We start from the raw sequence: 14,537 nt of genomic DNA, 5'->3' as shown, positions 1-14,537 counted from the left end.
TCAGTGACACTCCATTTGTGTAATTATTAGCCTCAACCCAAGTGAACTGAATGCTAATGCTAACAAGCTAACGCTAAAGCCGATGTGTTGGTGTTGTCGGCGTGAGATAAACTCTGACATTTAATATTTATAGATTGTTATTTACAGCTGAAATTGACCAAAAGGAATCACCTGACTCATGATTTCATCATTTACAGAGAGGACGAATTTCTGACTGTTGGACATTGTGGACAAAAGCCTAACTTTTTAATGACAATTCAGTACACTTTATTTTATAAATCATATCGTTTTGTATATGATTCCTTTTGTATTTCAATAACTTACTTTTTAGTAAAAGAACAGTGACCTAATGTCTATTTACATGGTATCAGTGCAGAAATATAGTAAACCACTCTTCTATACGTCATCAGCCTGATTTGTATAAACTACTCTGGACTGTGAAATGCGGTGGAAACACAAACCCCACACTTCTACAGGAATCTATAGATCCATGAACCAGAGGTTTGTGGAAAAAGGCCTTTTGACCATACTTGCCAACCTTGAGACCGCCGATTTTGGGAGGTTGGGGGTGGGGGTGGGCGTGTTTGGGGGCGTGGCTAAAAGGGGAGGAGTAATATATATATATATATATATATGAAATACTTGACGTTCAGTGATATATATATATATATATAAAATAAATACTTGAATTTCAGTGTTCATTTATTTACACATGTACACACACATAACACTCATCTACTCATTGTTGAGTTAAGGGTTGAATTGTCCATCCTTGTTCTATTCTCTGTCACTATTTTCGTACCATGCTGAACACCCTCTCTGATGATACATTGAAGTGTGGCACGCACAAAAGTGCTTTCATCAAATGCACTAGATGGCAGTATTGTCCTGTTTAAGAGTGTCACAACATTGCTGTTTACGGCAGACGAACTGCTTTACGGTATACAAAAAAGTGACTACTGTTGTTGTGTGTTGTTGCCACGCTGGGAGGACGTTAATGAAACTGCCTAACAATAAACCCACATAAGAAACCAAGAACTCGCCCTCCATCATTCTATAGTTATAACATGATTGGGCAGGTACGCTTTTTTATATTGTGGAGGACCTGAGTCCGCCTGAATTTCGGGAGATTTTCGGGAGAAAATTTGTCCCGGGAGGTTTTCGGTAGAGGCGCTGAATTTCGGGAGTCTCCCGGAAAATCCGGGAGGGTTGGCAAGTATGCTTTTGACAATAACGAAATGTGGTTTTCTGTTAGTCTCTAAAAGTTTCCAATTAGACCTCCAAATGTCGCTAGAATTACAACTATTCGCATTTAAAATAAAATGAAATCTAGAGGGATCTGAATACTCAATAAATAAACTCAGTGAATTGACAACACTGATCTTTTCTGCTGCTACTTCTTATTTTGGGCAGACCAGGTGCATATGAGCTGTTTTAGGAAGAAAAGTTATCTACTGTAAGCAAACTTGTAAGATCAAAAACATTACATTCTAGGTCACTGCTTTGAATCCAGTATTTATTTAAAATACATTTGCCCATCAAATGGCAATGAAAACCGAAATAGTTCATTCCAGGATGAATTTGCCATCATAAAGGACCCTTCTAGTACCAAAGGAAAAGCAAGTTATTGCACTAATGCTGGGCTGAACTGAGTTCTAGTTAGGTCCGGCGAGATTTGTTGAAGTCTCGCACAATATGCCTAAAGGTTCAACTTTTGAGACATATTTTTCCCAACATTACAAACTTTGGAGTGTTTAGTTTTGCTCGGCTCACACACTGAACTTCTTAAAACATTAAATGGAATTCTGTTCAGTAGTTTTTGTGTAACAAACATGGAGAAGTTAACCATTGCTGCAGCTAAATGGTAATGGTAAATGGGTTATACTTGTATAGCGCTTTTCTACCTTCAAGGTACTCAAAGTACTTTGACACTATTTCCACATTCACCTATTCACACACACATTCACACACTGATGGCGGGAGCTGCCATGCAAGGCCCTAACCACGACCCATCAGGAGCAAGGGTGAAGTGTCTTGCTCAAGGACACAACGGACGTGACGAGGTTGGTAGAAGGTGGGGATTGAACCAGGAACCATCAAGTTTCTGGCACGGCCACTCTCCCAACCGCGCCACGCGGTCCCCTGCTCATTTTACAATTTTTTAAGATAAAAAAAATAATAATAAACTTGAGTTGTGCTGGCAAAAAATGAGTTAGTTTGGTGTTTAGAGGAAGTTTGAAGTGTGCAGTTCTTCAAAAGTACAGAGGTTATATACATCAGTCACAGCTGGCTTGACTTCTGAGTCAGAGTCAGAGATAAATATTTTTAGAGCAGCCAACAGCGTGTTGGAATATTGTAGCTCTTGTAAAAGCCTGGCAGGATTCCTGTGAGCCCTATTATCAAGACAATGTCTCTTATGTATCATGCTGAAATGTGTCTCCTGTTTTTTTTATATACCTTTCATGTCTCAAATCAACTGTTATCTTTGCAGCATCCTTGCCTTCACAGAAGACTGCTGGTTTTATTTTTGTAGTGGCATGAAAAAAGTTGTAGTTTGAACATCTTTTGTACTTGCCCATTGGTACTGTAGTACATAAAGTTTTTACTAGCTTGGGGCTGGCACAATAATCAATCAATCAAAGTGTATTTATATAACCCTTAATCACAAATGTCTCAAAGGGCTGCACAAGCCACAACGACATCCTCGGCTCAGATTCCACATTAGGGCAAGAAAAAACTCAACCCAATGGGATACAATGAGAAACCTTGGAGGGGGCCGTAAATGCTGCTTACTATTAATACTAACATCGCAGTGAATTGTCTTTATTTGCTGGTTTACATGTCAATGACATGTAAGGTTTTGTATATGGACGTTAAATCTTACATCAGTGAATAAAATATGAATACGGATTTGGCTTGTTGATGATTTAGATCAGGGGTCACCAACGCGGTGCCCGCGGGCACCAGGTAGCCTGTAAGGACCAGATGAGTAGCCCGCTGGCCTGTTCTAAAAATAGCTCAAATAGCAGCACTTACCAGTGAGCTGCCTCTATTTTTTAAATTTTATTTATTTACTAGCAAGCTAGTAAATTCTAAGAGAGACAAAACTCAAATAGAATTTGAAAATCAAGAAAATATTTTAAAGACTTGGTCTTCACTAACTGACAAAGAAACAGATAACAGATTTGGTGTCCAGTTCAAAGTGTGACATGATTTATTTAAAAATTTGAGAGTTGACTTTTGTATTTTACATGAGTTATTATTTGTACAAACATGGTGCAAAGTAATTCATGATTTGTTAAAAAATGTTAGTGGCTAGTTAGTTAAAATGGGATATTGTGATTTCACAAGACTGTCTTAGAAGTGATCATTCGAAAATGTTCAATTTGAAAAATGTGCACTTAGAGAAAATATAAAAATAAAGTGTTGCATATTGATATTTATCTGTTTCTATATATATTTATTGTGAGAAATCATTAAGATGATCAGTGTTTCCACAAAGATAAATATCATTAATTATTAATAATAACATAGAGTTAAAGGTAAATTGAGCAAATTGGCTATTTCTGGCAATTTATTTAAGTGTGTATCAAACTGGTAGCCCTTCGCATTAATCAGTACCCAAGAGGTATCTCTTGGTTTCAAAAAGGTTGGTGACCCCTGATTTAGATGAATGAGATCAAAGCAGAGATACTTCATGTCATCTTAAAATGACTTACTTCAGTTTCTATAACTTTGCTTTGTCATGGCATGTTGGTTCCCTATGTAGATTTGCAAACGGATAACTCACTACATGCCAGAGAAAACTGGTTTCCAATCAGCTAATCAAGGTGTGTTAAAACAATCTTTTGAAAGACAAACAAAATCAGATTAAGGTGTTTCCATGTGTTGTCGGAATCTTATTTCGAGCCAAATTATTTGGGAAATCAGACTTGTTTGCCGAAAATAGTTTCTCTTTATGATTGCGCCAAAAACCCTCCATAACTGTTTCTAACTTAGACGCGATCATCGGAACACGATCAACTGATATTTGGGACCGTTTGTGTTTTGTAAGACATATGTCTTCCATAGAGTCTTCTTGTTTTTGCTATGTTTTCACATACAAACAATATATTGCCGCATCAGCGTTAAATGTTAACTTTTGATCCTGTCATCCAATCCAAAAAGTAGATATTATCTTGCCAGTCGCTCTCTCTTTGGCAGCAGTTGTCAGTGCTGTCCAGACTTGCACTTTGCCCGAGGCATTGGAGCCATCTGTTGGAGAAGACTGAATTTCTTTGTGCCTTTCTGTCAAAAACCACAGATATGTTGCGTTCAGGAACGTTCTTGGTCCTCCTCTTGACGGACGTGAGAAAAAGAAAGTGGTGCAAGTGTCTCTTGGAGGCCCCTCTGATCTAAAGTCTGGTTTTAGTCGAGGTCAGTTGGCAGCTGTTCAGTAGGCGGTAGATGACAGAAGCTTGGAAAATGAAGTTAATTGGTTTATCGAATTAAAACATTGCTTCCATGCGATGCAGTCTTTTTGTGAATGGTTCAAAGGAAGGACGTTTTCTCACTGGATCCTGCACGTAGGAGTTGCCAACTCAGCACTTTAATTGTTTTTCCTTACCTAACCTTTATTTTCCTGGAACCAATTTGCTTTCTTCATCACATGAATCACTGTATTGTGCACCTTTCAACAACCGATGCTGCAAATTGCCATAAAACGCTGAAAAGACATTAATACAGAAAATGTAGGCCAGAAGTTGCAAAATGCTGAGCAGATCATCATTCTCTCCTAGTTACACATAAATCGGTATTTTCTTTCAACTTGGAGCTTTCTGAATAGCTCAGCTGTTGTACAGCTATTGGGCAAACAAACTTGAGAAATGACATCAGGTTTTGAATTGGAATGGATTATTCTTTGGGAGGAGAAAAGTACAGTGAAGTCTCTAAAGTGAAACATACACTGTCATGCATGATTGAACGTTAAAGCCTTATGATACGGATGAGTATCAAAACTCTGTTCTGTAATAGAAGCGGTGCCGACGCAAGCAGTAGTTACCGGAGCAAAAAACTAAGTAGCTATCAGTGCCTCATTTCGGTGCTAAATGAATGCAGACTGCAACTAGTGCTTGAAGGTGGTTTTGTGCAAGTAACGTCTCGTAAGTAATGTAGCGTGCCGACAGAAGCACAGTCTGACGCTCTTTTTAAACTTTATATGCCAACGTCACCATACCAACAGCAGCTCATCAGTTCCAACACCGCTCACACGTTTTGCTATAGCGCTCCTCACAACAGCAACACTTTCGGTATGCACCAGTCACGGTCACATCAATTCTGAACATCAACATTACGGCACAAGTAAGTAATTTTCCCATTCCGAACTATTTTGTTCAACTTTCCTGTTCCAAAATTATGTAAAAAATCTAAATTAAAAAAAATAATTAAATACCGGTTCAAGCACTGGCACCATTTCAAAATTGCCAAGTTGGCACCAGTATTCGTTGATAAAAACTTAAAAAATATATACTTGCTGTCAAAGTTAAAGGGGAACATTATCACAATTTCAGAAGGGTTGAAACCATTAAAAATCAGTTCCCAGTGGCTTATTTTATTTTTCGAAGTTTTTTTCAAAATTTTACCCATCACGCAATATCCCTAAAAAAAAAAAGCTTCAAAGTGCCTGATTTTAACCATCGTTATATACACCCGTCCATTTTCCTGTGACGTCACATAGTGATGCCAATACAAACAAACATGGCGGATAGAACAGCAAGGTAGCGACATTAGCTCGGATTCAGACTCGGATTTCAGGGGCTTAAGCGAAATTGAAGAAGAAACTGAAGCTATTGAGCCATATCGGTTTGAACCGTATGCAAGCGAAACCGACGAAAACGACACAAGAGAAAGCGAAGACAAATTCGGCGATCGCCTTCTAACCAACGATTGGTATGTGTTTGTTTTTAAGTATTGTAATGTTTTTAAGCTAAATTATTGGTAAACACAGTTTATGTATAATAATTTACGTAAAACCGCAAGTAATGAATAAAGTTTTCATCAATTAATATATTCTGTAGACATACCCTCATCCGCTCTCTTTTCCTGAAAGCTGATCTGTCCAGTTTTGGAGTTGATGTCAGCAGGCCAGGGAAGCTAGGGTCGATATTCTTCTTTTGATCATCTTCGGTGGCATAAGGGACGGTAGAAGCAGTGTGAGCCAAGACATCCTGTGGGTTTAGCTCGCTCGTCTGCGGGAACAAACTGCAGCCATTGCTTGCCGTGCTACCGAGGTCCTTTGTCCCTGAATAGCTCACACACTCCGGCAGATTCAATGGGGGTCTGGCGGCAGATTTCTTTGACTTTATCGTTGGAAATGCATCTGCTTTGAGTGTCGCAGGATATCCACACATTCTTCGGTAAAGTGTGCGGAACAAACGACTGACCATTTTCGTCGGCTTTCCCCACACCCTTGTATTTTGAACAAATTTCGTCCAATTTCTTGCCACTTTCGCATCTTTGGGCCACTGGTGCAACTTCAATCCGTCCCTGTTTGTGTTGTTACACCCTCCGACAACACACCGACGAGGCATGATGTCTCCAAGGTACGGAAAACAGTCGAAAAAACGGAAAATAACAGCGCTGATTTGATTCGGTGTTTGTAATGTGTTTGAGAAAATGGCGGATTGCTTCCCAAAGTGACGTCACAACGTGACGTCATCACTCCGAGAGCGAATAATAGAAAGGCGTTTAATTCGCCAAAATTCACCCATTTAGAGTTCGGAAATCGGTTAAAAAAATATATGGTCTTTTTTCTGCAACATCAAGGTATATATTGACGCTTACATAGGTCTGGTGATAATGTTCCCCTTTAAAGTAGATGGAGTACTCGTCCATCACGTCCTTCCTAACTGCCATAAAATGATCCTGGCTTACTGCCACGCTGTTAAAAAATGTGAGCAGCCAGTGATGTCGCACCGTTCTAGAATGATGGAGGCCTGCAGAACATCAACAGCGGCCCCTGTGTTTTGGGTGTGCAGGGGCACCACACTGCTGCCTTTGTGCCCTGTTCCAACGTACCACCGGGATGGGTCAACACTTGGCCCGAAACACACAACACACATTTATTTCAACACCGCTCGTAACGCTGTGTAACGTCGGATGGGATGCTGATGCGCTGCAGAAAAGATAAAGGAATATGCTGATTCATCAACACAGCTTAGTTTTATTATTTGAACCGGCTTGTTTTGTTGAACAACTTTTTTGGTGTTTTCACATGACTAAGCCAACATTTGTAGTTCTGAACCAGTGCACACACACAAGGGTTTTGTCAAAACATACACCCCTACTGTGTTGTCTGTCCTTTTGTTTTTCATGCTGGCACTGTTATTAAACCCCCAAAGTTAGACCCGATGAGTTTTATTCACACAGATTAATGCACTCCACAAAACATCTGCTGTAACTTTGGGGTGTGAAGACGGATCACGACAAAATTTGGTACAGATGTTTTAAGGACTGGCAAGCACATGTCAGTAAAATATGAACAAGATGGCTTTAAAAACATGTCAGCCATCAAGACAATTAACGTCCCAACAACTTATTGCTCATAAGTCATTGTCTAAGAATTAGAGATGTCCAAAAATATCGGGCTGCCGATATTATCGGCCGATAAATGCTTTAAAATGTAATATCGGAAATTATCGGTATCGGGTTTTTTAAAAAAAAATTTAGTATCGTTTTTTTTGTTTTTGTTTTTATTAAATCAACATAAAAATAAATAAATGCTTTAAAATGTAATATCGGAAATTATCGGTATTGGGTTATTCTTTTTTTAGTATTGTTTTTTTTGTTTTGTTTTTTATTAAATCAACATAACAAACACAAGATACACTTACAATTAGTGCACCAACCCAAAAAACCTCCCTCCCTCATTCACACTCATTCACACAAAAGGGTTGTTTCTTTCTGTTATTACCGTATTTTTCGGAGTATAAGTCGCACCGGAGTATAAGTCGCACTTGCCGAAAATGCACAATAAAGAAGGAAAAAAACATATATAAGTCTCACTGGAGCCCGGCCAAACTATGAAAAAAAACTGCGACTTAAAGTCCGAAAAATATAGTAATATTCTGGTTCCTACATTATATATCAATATATATCAATACAGTCTGCAAGGGATACAGTCCGTAAGCACACATGATTGTGTGTGCTGCTGGTCCACTAATAGTACTAACCTTTAACAGTTATTTTCATTAATTGCTAGTTTCTATGTAACTGTTTTTATATTGTTTTACTTTCTTTTTTATTCAAGAAAATGTTTTTAATTTATTTATCTTATTTTATTTTATTAATTTTTTTAAAAAGGACCTTATCTTCACCATACTTTGTTGTTCAAATTAGGCATAATAATGTGTTAATTCCACGACTGTATATATCGGTATCGGTTGATATCGGTATCGGTAATTAAGAGTTGGACAATATCGGAATATCGGATATCGGCAAAAAAAGCCATTATCGGACATCCCTACTAAGAATGATAAAATATTGAGTTTATCCTCTGTATTACTTGCTAGCATGTCTTCGAAAGCATTGTGGGCACAACCTAAAAAGGACATCACATATGTTAATTTTAGTCATGGCTATGTTCCTGGGCAGTATCAGAAGGACTCCTGGTGGGATACACAGGGCTTGTTTATCGTATTTGTTATTTTGCTTGCTCAGCTTATATTAGTGTTGTTTTTGCGTGCAGCAAAGCTACCAAGAAACGTTTATTGACCTTGCAGTGGCCCGTATCATTGTTGCAATAACGTGCAGGCGATTTAGTCGTGTGGAATTTTGTTTGTTTATACCGACACAGCTTTTTGGTGCAAACCAAAGTGATATTGCTAATGCACCAAAGTGCACTGTTGAACATTGGAAAGTGTGACGTTATTGGTCCTGCTGTCAGGCTTCCTCTCAATGATTTCCGACACATAAAACCGCTAGCAACATTTACTAATCGCTGCGGTCTTGAGCGTAATTACTCCCTCGATATCACATTAGAGCCTCCTCAGTTGATATCAAGTCCGAGCGGCCTCACTTGATGTGCGTTTCCTTCATTTACTGCGCTATTAATAAATAAAGTCTGCCCAGTCCTTCAGGAAGTCGCAACACTTGTGTCATTAAAGCCCAAGCGCTTGAGCAGTTGTTGGGAGCTTTTTACTTCTAGCTCTCAAGTATGAAATATTCAGACCACCTACATCAGCACTGGACTTGTACTCTCCTCTCTATAAATGCATGGGGACTGAAAAACACAAAGTCATGCAGTGAAATGTATTGGTCGTTTTATGGATCACACACCGGAATTTGGCCATTTCGATCCTTGTTAGAGAACGACAAGTTGTGGAAAATGTATTGAAACATTGAACAGTTGGACGTGTACATTTAGAAATGTAAGTTTGCCTGTAAAGGTTATAGTAAATTTCAGGTTCAACCTGAAATTTCCCCTGAAAGGTGAATATATATGAGCAGTACATGTGTCACAGTGGTCCTCCAGCTCAGTCCATCCCATCACATGCTGGTCTCGAACCAGTGACTACAAATGCTCACTGGTTGAAAGTTAAGTGTAAGCTCGTCAATGAGCTAAAAGCCCTGGGCTGTCAACCCAGTGTCCAGTGCAGCTCTTAAGTCCGTTTACATAACGCACTGTCACACAACCACCTTAGCTGGCATGTCATGGCATGCCTGTGGATGTGTGAAAATCACCCACTATTAAATCCCTGAGACAAAATAAACAGAGCTTTGCAATGAGAGGTTGAGTTGTAGGTGAAGTGTCATACTCGACCAAAGTAGCTCATTACTTCATGCTAATATTCAGTGTTGGGACTAACGTGTAACTAGTAACTAGTAATCTAACGCATTATTTTTTATATTCAGTAAATCACTGGGTGGGGGTGGGGGCGCGTAGGTGAGGGGCGCAGGGGAGATGTTCCTCCAGGGCCTATGTACTTCGGGGCTAACAACCTTCACTTAACCGGAAGTGAGTCTTTACAGCCGAGGGTGAATGACGAGGTCGGTGGTTTGTTGCAACTTTGTGACTTTATTGGACGCAGCCATCCACCAAGCTAGAGCACCTGCACGCACTCACTGTCGCCGTTCCCTCACCTCTCTCGCCCACTCACTCACTGACGTCACTCACCTCACATGCTGTCATATCTTAAAGGGCCACACACACACACACACATACGCTACTCTCATAACAACTAACAAGACATCATGGTGAAGCCAGAAGTCGAGTTTCTTAACATGGAGATATTCTCAATACTTTTCTTTTGTCGAGCACAAAGAAAATAACATTTTAGTTAAATGTAAGTTGTGTCTTGGATCAAAGATCCTCTCTACTTAAAGTTAAAGTGCCATTATGTTGCAGCTATTTAAAATAGTTTTGTCAATTTGTTCTGGCCTGAAATAAATTGGCCCTTTGAAACATATCTTTGTCTTTGTGTGTTGTATGTAGACCACATTAATTTCTGAGTTCAGTGATGCAAATGCATGTCAAGTTGATCAACAGATTGTATTATTCTCCAGTGCAATAACAGTACTGACATGAAAGCTAAAAGGGAATTAATGGGAGCCTTAAAAAAAGGGAAAAAAAGTAGTAACTAAATAGTTACTTTTCACAGTAACGCATTACTTTTTGGTGTTAGTAACTGAGTTACTTTTGAAATAAAGTAACTAGTAACTGTAACTAACCCAACACTGCTAATATTTCATTTAGAGGTGTACAACCCTTTTTTTAACTGATAACTTCTGATAAATCAAGACTGATATTGATAACCCATTTATAGCTATTTGTGAAATGTACATTTACCTGTAGTTTTTGCACACCTTTGGAGCAACTTCTCTATAGCAGGCGCCTTTGTAGGCTCTCAAAACACTGTCATAGCGACGTTGGCCTTTCAGTTGGCTGATAAAGTTTGATGTGTTGAAGGGCAATGGTTTTTCCCCCTCCTCGCGGACTGTTTGCAGAACATTTGGTGCAAATCTCACTCAAAATGTCTTCCCCTAAAACAATGACAAAGTCCCACAAAAATCAATTTTTGTTGACTGTGAGCTCAGGGGAAGTTTTCAGCACGAGCAGGACAAAAGGTGCGCTTGATTTGCTCACCTTAACACTTATAGAGCACAGTACGAGTTAATCTCGCCTCATCGGAGTGTTTTTTTTTTCAACTGGTTAGCAGAGTTATTGTTAAATGTTATCAGATTTATCGGTATGATGTCATAATTCCTGATATCGGCCCAATTTATAATCTGTCCGATCTTTATCGAGCAGCCAAATTTGATTGAAAAGCAATGCTTGTGCATAATAGCACAGGATCCATGGTTTAGGAATAAACATCACAAAGAGCGTACGCTGCACATTTTTCCCATTGTATCGGCCTGCATTGTATTTGTTACTCATTTTCTTCATCGGGGAATCCATTTTCATTTAAATTGACGCCCTCGAAGGATGCTGCCAGCTCTCCTGTTTAACAATATGGCTTTCAGTCTGGACATCAGATGGATAAGTGCATTTGCAAGTGACTGCACCAGCCACAACATTAGGTACACCTGCAATACTCTGTGTAGAATCTGACATAATTCAGAGGGTTAGAGTTCATGCCATGTTTATTGGAGGAAGTGGCTTTCTTACTCATGCGGTGGTCTGACACGTCTGCGCCAACATTCCTTATGTAAAGGCAGGGGCTGACAGCTGTACGTGCAAGCCCATTCCTACCCAGGAGCTTCCCTGTGCGTGTGTATGCTGGACGCTGCCTAGCAGGCAACATTGAGGGACTCTACAGTACCCTAGGCTAGCGCACTGACAGTCCTGTGTGTGTTTGTGTGTAGTGTTAGATTCCTTGTGGCAGATGAGCTCCCTGGGGTTGCCTCGGGCTGTCGGAATAAACTTAGCAGAGGGTAAGAAAAGCCCTGTCAGTGTGAGACATTTCCATTAAAATGTTCAAAAAGATAAAGTGACTTGTCATAAATAAAAAGAGCACAATAGGAGGAAGGGCGCTCGGTGCCGCTCAGCTTGGCTGGGACTTTCCAACGTGAACTTTAAACGCCCCTAAAAATTGCTTTCTAAATTTCAAACTGCAGTGTAAAGTCACCCGGGTGCAACTCCAGCGAGAAGTGATGTAAATGAGAGCCGGGAGGTAAAAAAAAAAAGAAAAGAAGGGGAGTTGTGCAGACAGACCTTCCAGATGTGAGGAGGCCTCCCGGGCTCACTGTTTACGTTTCCCGTCTAACAGGAGCATATTTTTAACCTCTGCCTGTTTTTGTTCTCTTTGCAGGTGCTGGGGAGTCCGGGAAGAGCACCATTGTGAAGCAGATGAAGTGAGTGGCTTTTTTTCTTCCCTCCAAGTCAGACCAAATAAATAGGACGTTTAAATCTGCAATCTAAGAATGCATGATTATATGTGTTAAGTCACTGTAGGATTGATTGCTTACACAAAAGGAGACTTCACCTCCTTGATCTTGGTGGAATATTACAGCTAAACATTGAGTGTCACTTATTGACAACAAACCAAGGGTGTAACCGTACATGTGTTCCGAACCACTTTTTTCTGTAAGGAACCTTAGGTTTGGTGGAGAGATGTACTGATTTATTACACGGCGCACATTCTGTGAAGGATATCCGTCAGGCGTCTTTACGATGAACAAATATAGTACAGCCCAACCTTTGGCTAGCAGTAATCATGGCTAGCGAATATGCCAAGGAGACAACTCTCCATTATTGCAGAAGAATAGCAGTGTGAGGAGAAAACAAGCTGACACTTTTAATGCTGCACTTCAGCTAGTAAGGACATTTGTTTTACTAAATAAATACTTTTGTACTGATAATACTTTAGACCAGCAGTGTCAGACTCATTTTAGCTCAGGGGCCACATAGAGGAAAATCTATTCCCAAGTGGGCCAGACTGGTAAAATCATGGCATGATAACTTAAAAATAAAGACATCTTTAGATTGTTTTCTTTGTTTAAAGGAGAACATTATCACAATTTCAGAAGGATTAAAACCATTAAAAATCAGTTCCCAGTGGCTTTTTTTTAAATTCAGTATCAAGGGTTGGAATTGGGGGTTAAATCACCAAAAAATGATTCCCGGGCGCGGCCACCGCTGCTGCCCACTGCTCCTCTCACCTCCCAGGGGGTGATCAAGGGTGATGGGTTAAATGCAGAGAATAATTTCGCCACACCTAGTGTGTGTGTGACAATCATTGGTACTTTAACTTTAACTTTAACTTTAATGTTAGCATCGATTAGTTTGCAGTCATGCAGTGACCAAATATGCCTGATGAGCATGCCAACAAGTCAATAACATGAACAAGGCTCACCTTTGTGCATTCACGCACAGCATAAAACGTTTGGTGGAGAAAATGAGACAAAACGGCGTTGCATAAAACACGTCTTTCTGTGGCAGCTCCGGAGAAAGTTATACATGTAAACAAACTGTTGCGTCATAGTCAACACAACTATGGTGAGTTCAAGGACGGACAAAATTAGCAGGACAAAACGGTGCTAACCAAATACTCTCATTAGTGAAGCATAAACAAACACATTAAACAGTGGGCTTTAGGAAAGTTTGTGTCATGTTTGTCCTCCTACAGAAACCATAATAAAACACTAAATATATTTCCCCCCTGTCTTTCTCTATTTTCATACATTTTTGACAAAGCTAGGATGACTTAACCTTCTGGAGCCGCCGGTTGCCGAGCCCCGTCCTATCTTAACACGGCACACAGCTCCGACCCCACTGAATTCATGGGTGCCGTGGAGAGGGGATACAAAGAATTGCTATTGTGACATCCAGTGGACACATAAAGAACAGCAGATTATTTCATTCAAAAATTTCAGCTCATTTGTGTACTTGGCAAACTCATCTCGCGGGCCGGATAGAACCTGTACGTACATTTGACATCCCTGCTTTAGACAGTTCAAGCTGTTAGTGATGCGCTTGTCTGCAGTGTTGCACATTTCCTATATTACAGTAGTACCTTGGGGATACAAGTGCCCCAGCTTACACGTTTTTCAAGATACAATGTCTTTCGGCTAATTGTTAGCCTTTAGGTTTGCGTGCAAAACTTCGGGGGACAGGCCTAGTTGGCGTATCAAATGTCACAGCAAACTCTGTACGAGCCGACCAAAGGATAGTGCTGAAGGACAGTGCTGAGAAGAAGTGAAAGATATTCATTGAATTAAAGAAAGAAATCATCATAAACATGACAGAGCGTGTAGTTGACTTGGTGAAGCATTTGTAGCGCAGCAGTGTTAGTCTGCAGTATACAGAAGCAGAATGAGATGATGTTAAAATGATATTTAAACGGCAAATGTTTATCCATGAAAATATGGAGAAGCTGATAGTGTATTTGACAGAGAAGCTTAAAAGACATCAAGGAAGTCCGCTCTCCAAGGTAAATGTAAATTTTTAATACATTACTTCAGTGTTTTTCAACCACTGTGCCGCGTGAGATACAGTCTGGTGTGTCGTGGGAGATGATCTAATTTCACCTATTTGGGGTAAAAAATATTTTTTTGCA

The 14,537-nt window shown here is 39.8% G+C and overlaps 1 protein-coding gene across 2 annotated transcripts in view; it reads left to right on the top strand.

The window, feature by feature from the left end:
• LOC133587623 (guanine nucleotide-binding protein G(i) subunit alpha-2) overlaps positions 1 to 14,537 on the top strand; it is a 130,286-nt gene that overhangs the window by 73,377 nt on the left and 42,372 nt on the right. For both annotated transcript variants that reach the window (XM_061940158.2, XM_061940150.2), the window contains exon 2: positions 12,291 to 12,333. In XM_061940158.2, coding sequence (XP_061796142.1) covers positions 12,291 to 12,333 — 43 coding nt within the window. The remainder of the gene's footprint in view (positions 1 to 12,290; positions 12,334 to 14,537) is intronic.

Source organism: Nerophis lumbriciformis, linkage group LG03 (assembly GCF_033978685.3).
Source record: "Nerophis lumbriciformis linkage group LG03, RoL_Nlum_v2.1, whole genome shotgun sequence".
In the NCBI taxonomy this organism is placed as follows: Eukaryota; Metazoa; Chordata; class Actinopteri; order Syngnathiformes; family Syngnathidae; genus Nerophis; species Nerophis lumbriciformis.
The sequence above is the reverse complement of the archived record's forward strand: the minus strand, read 5'-3'. Positions and strand labels throughout refer to the sequence as shown.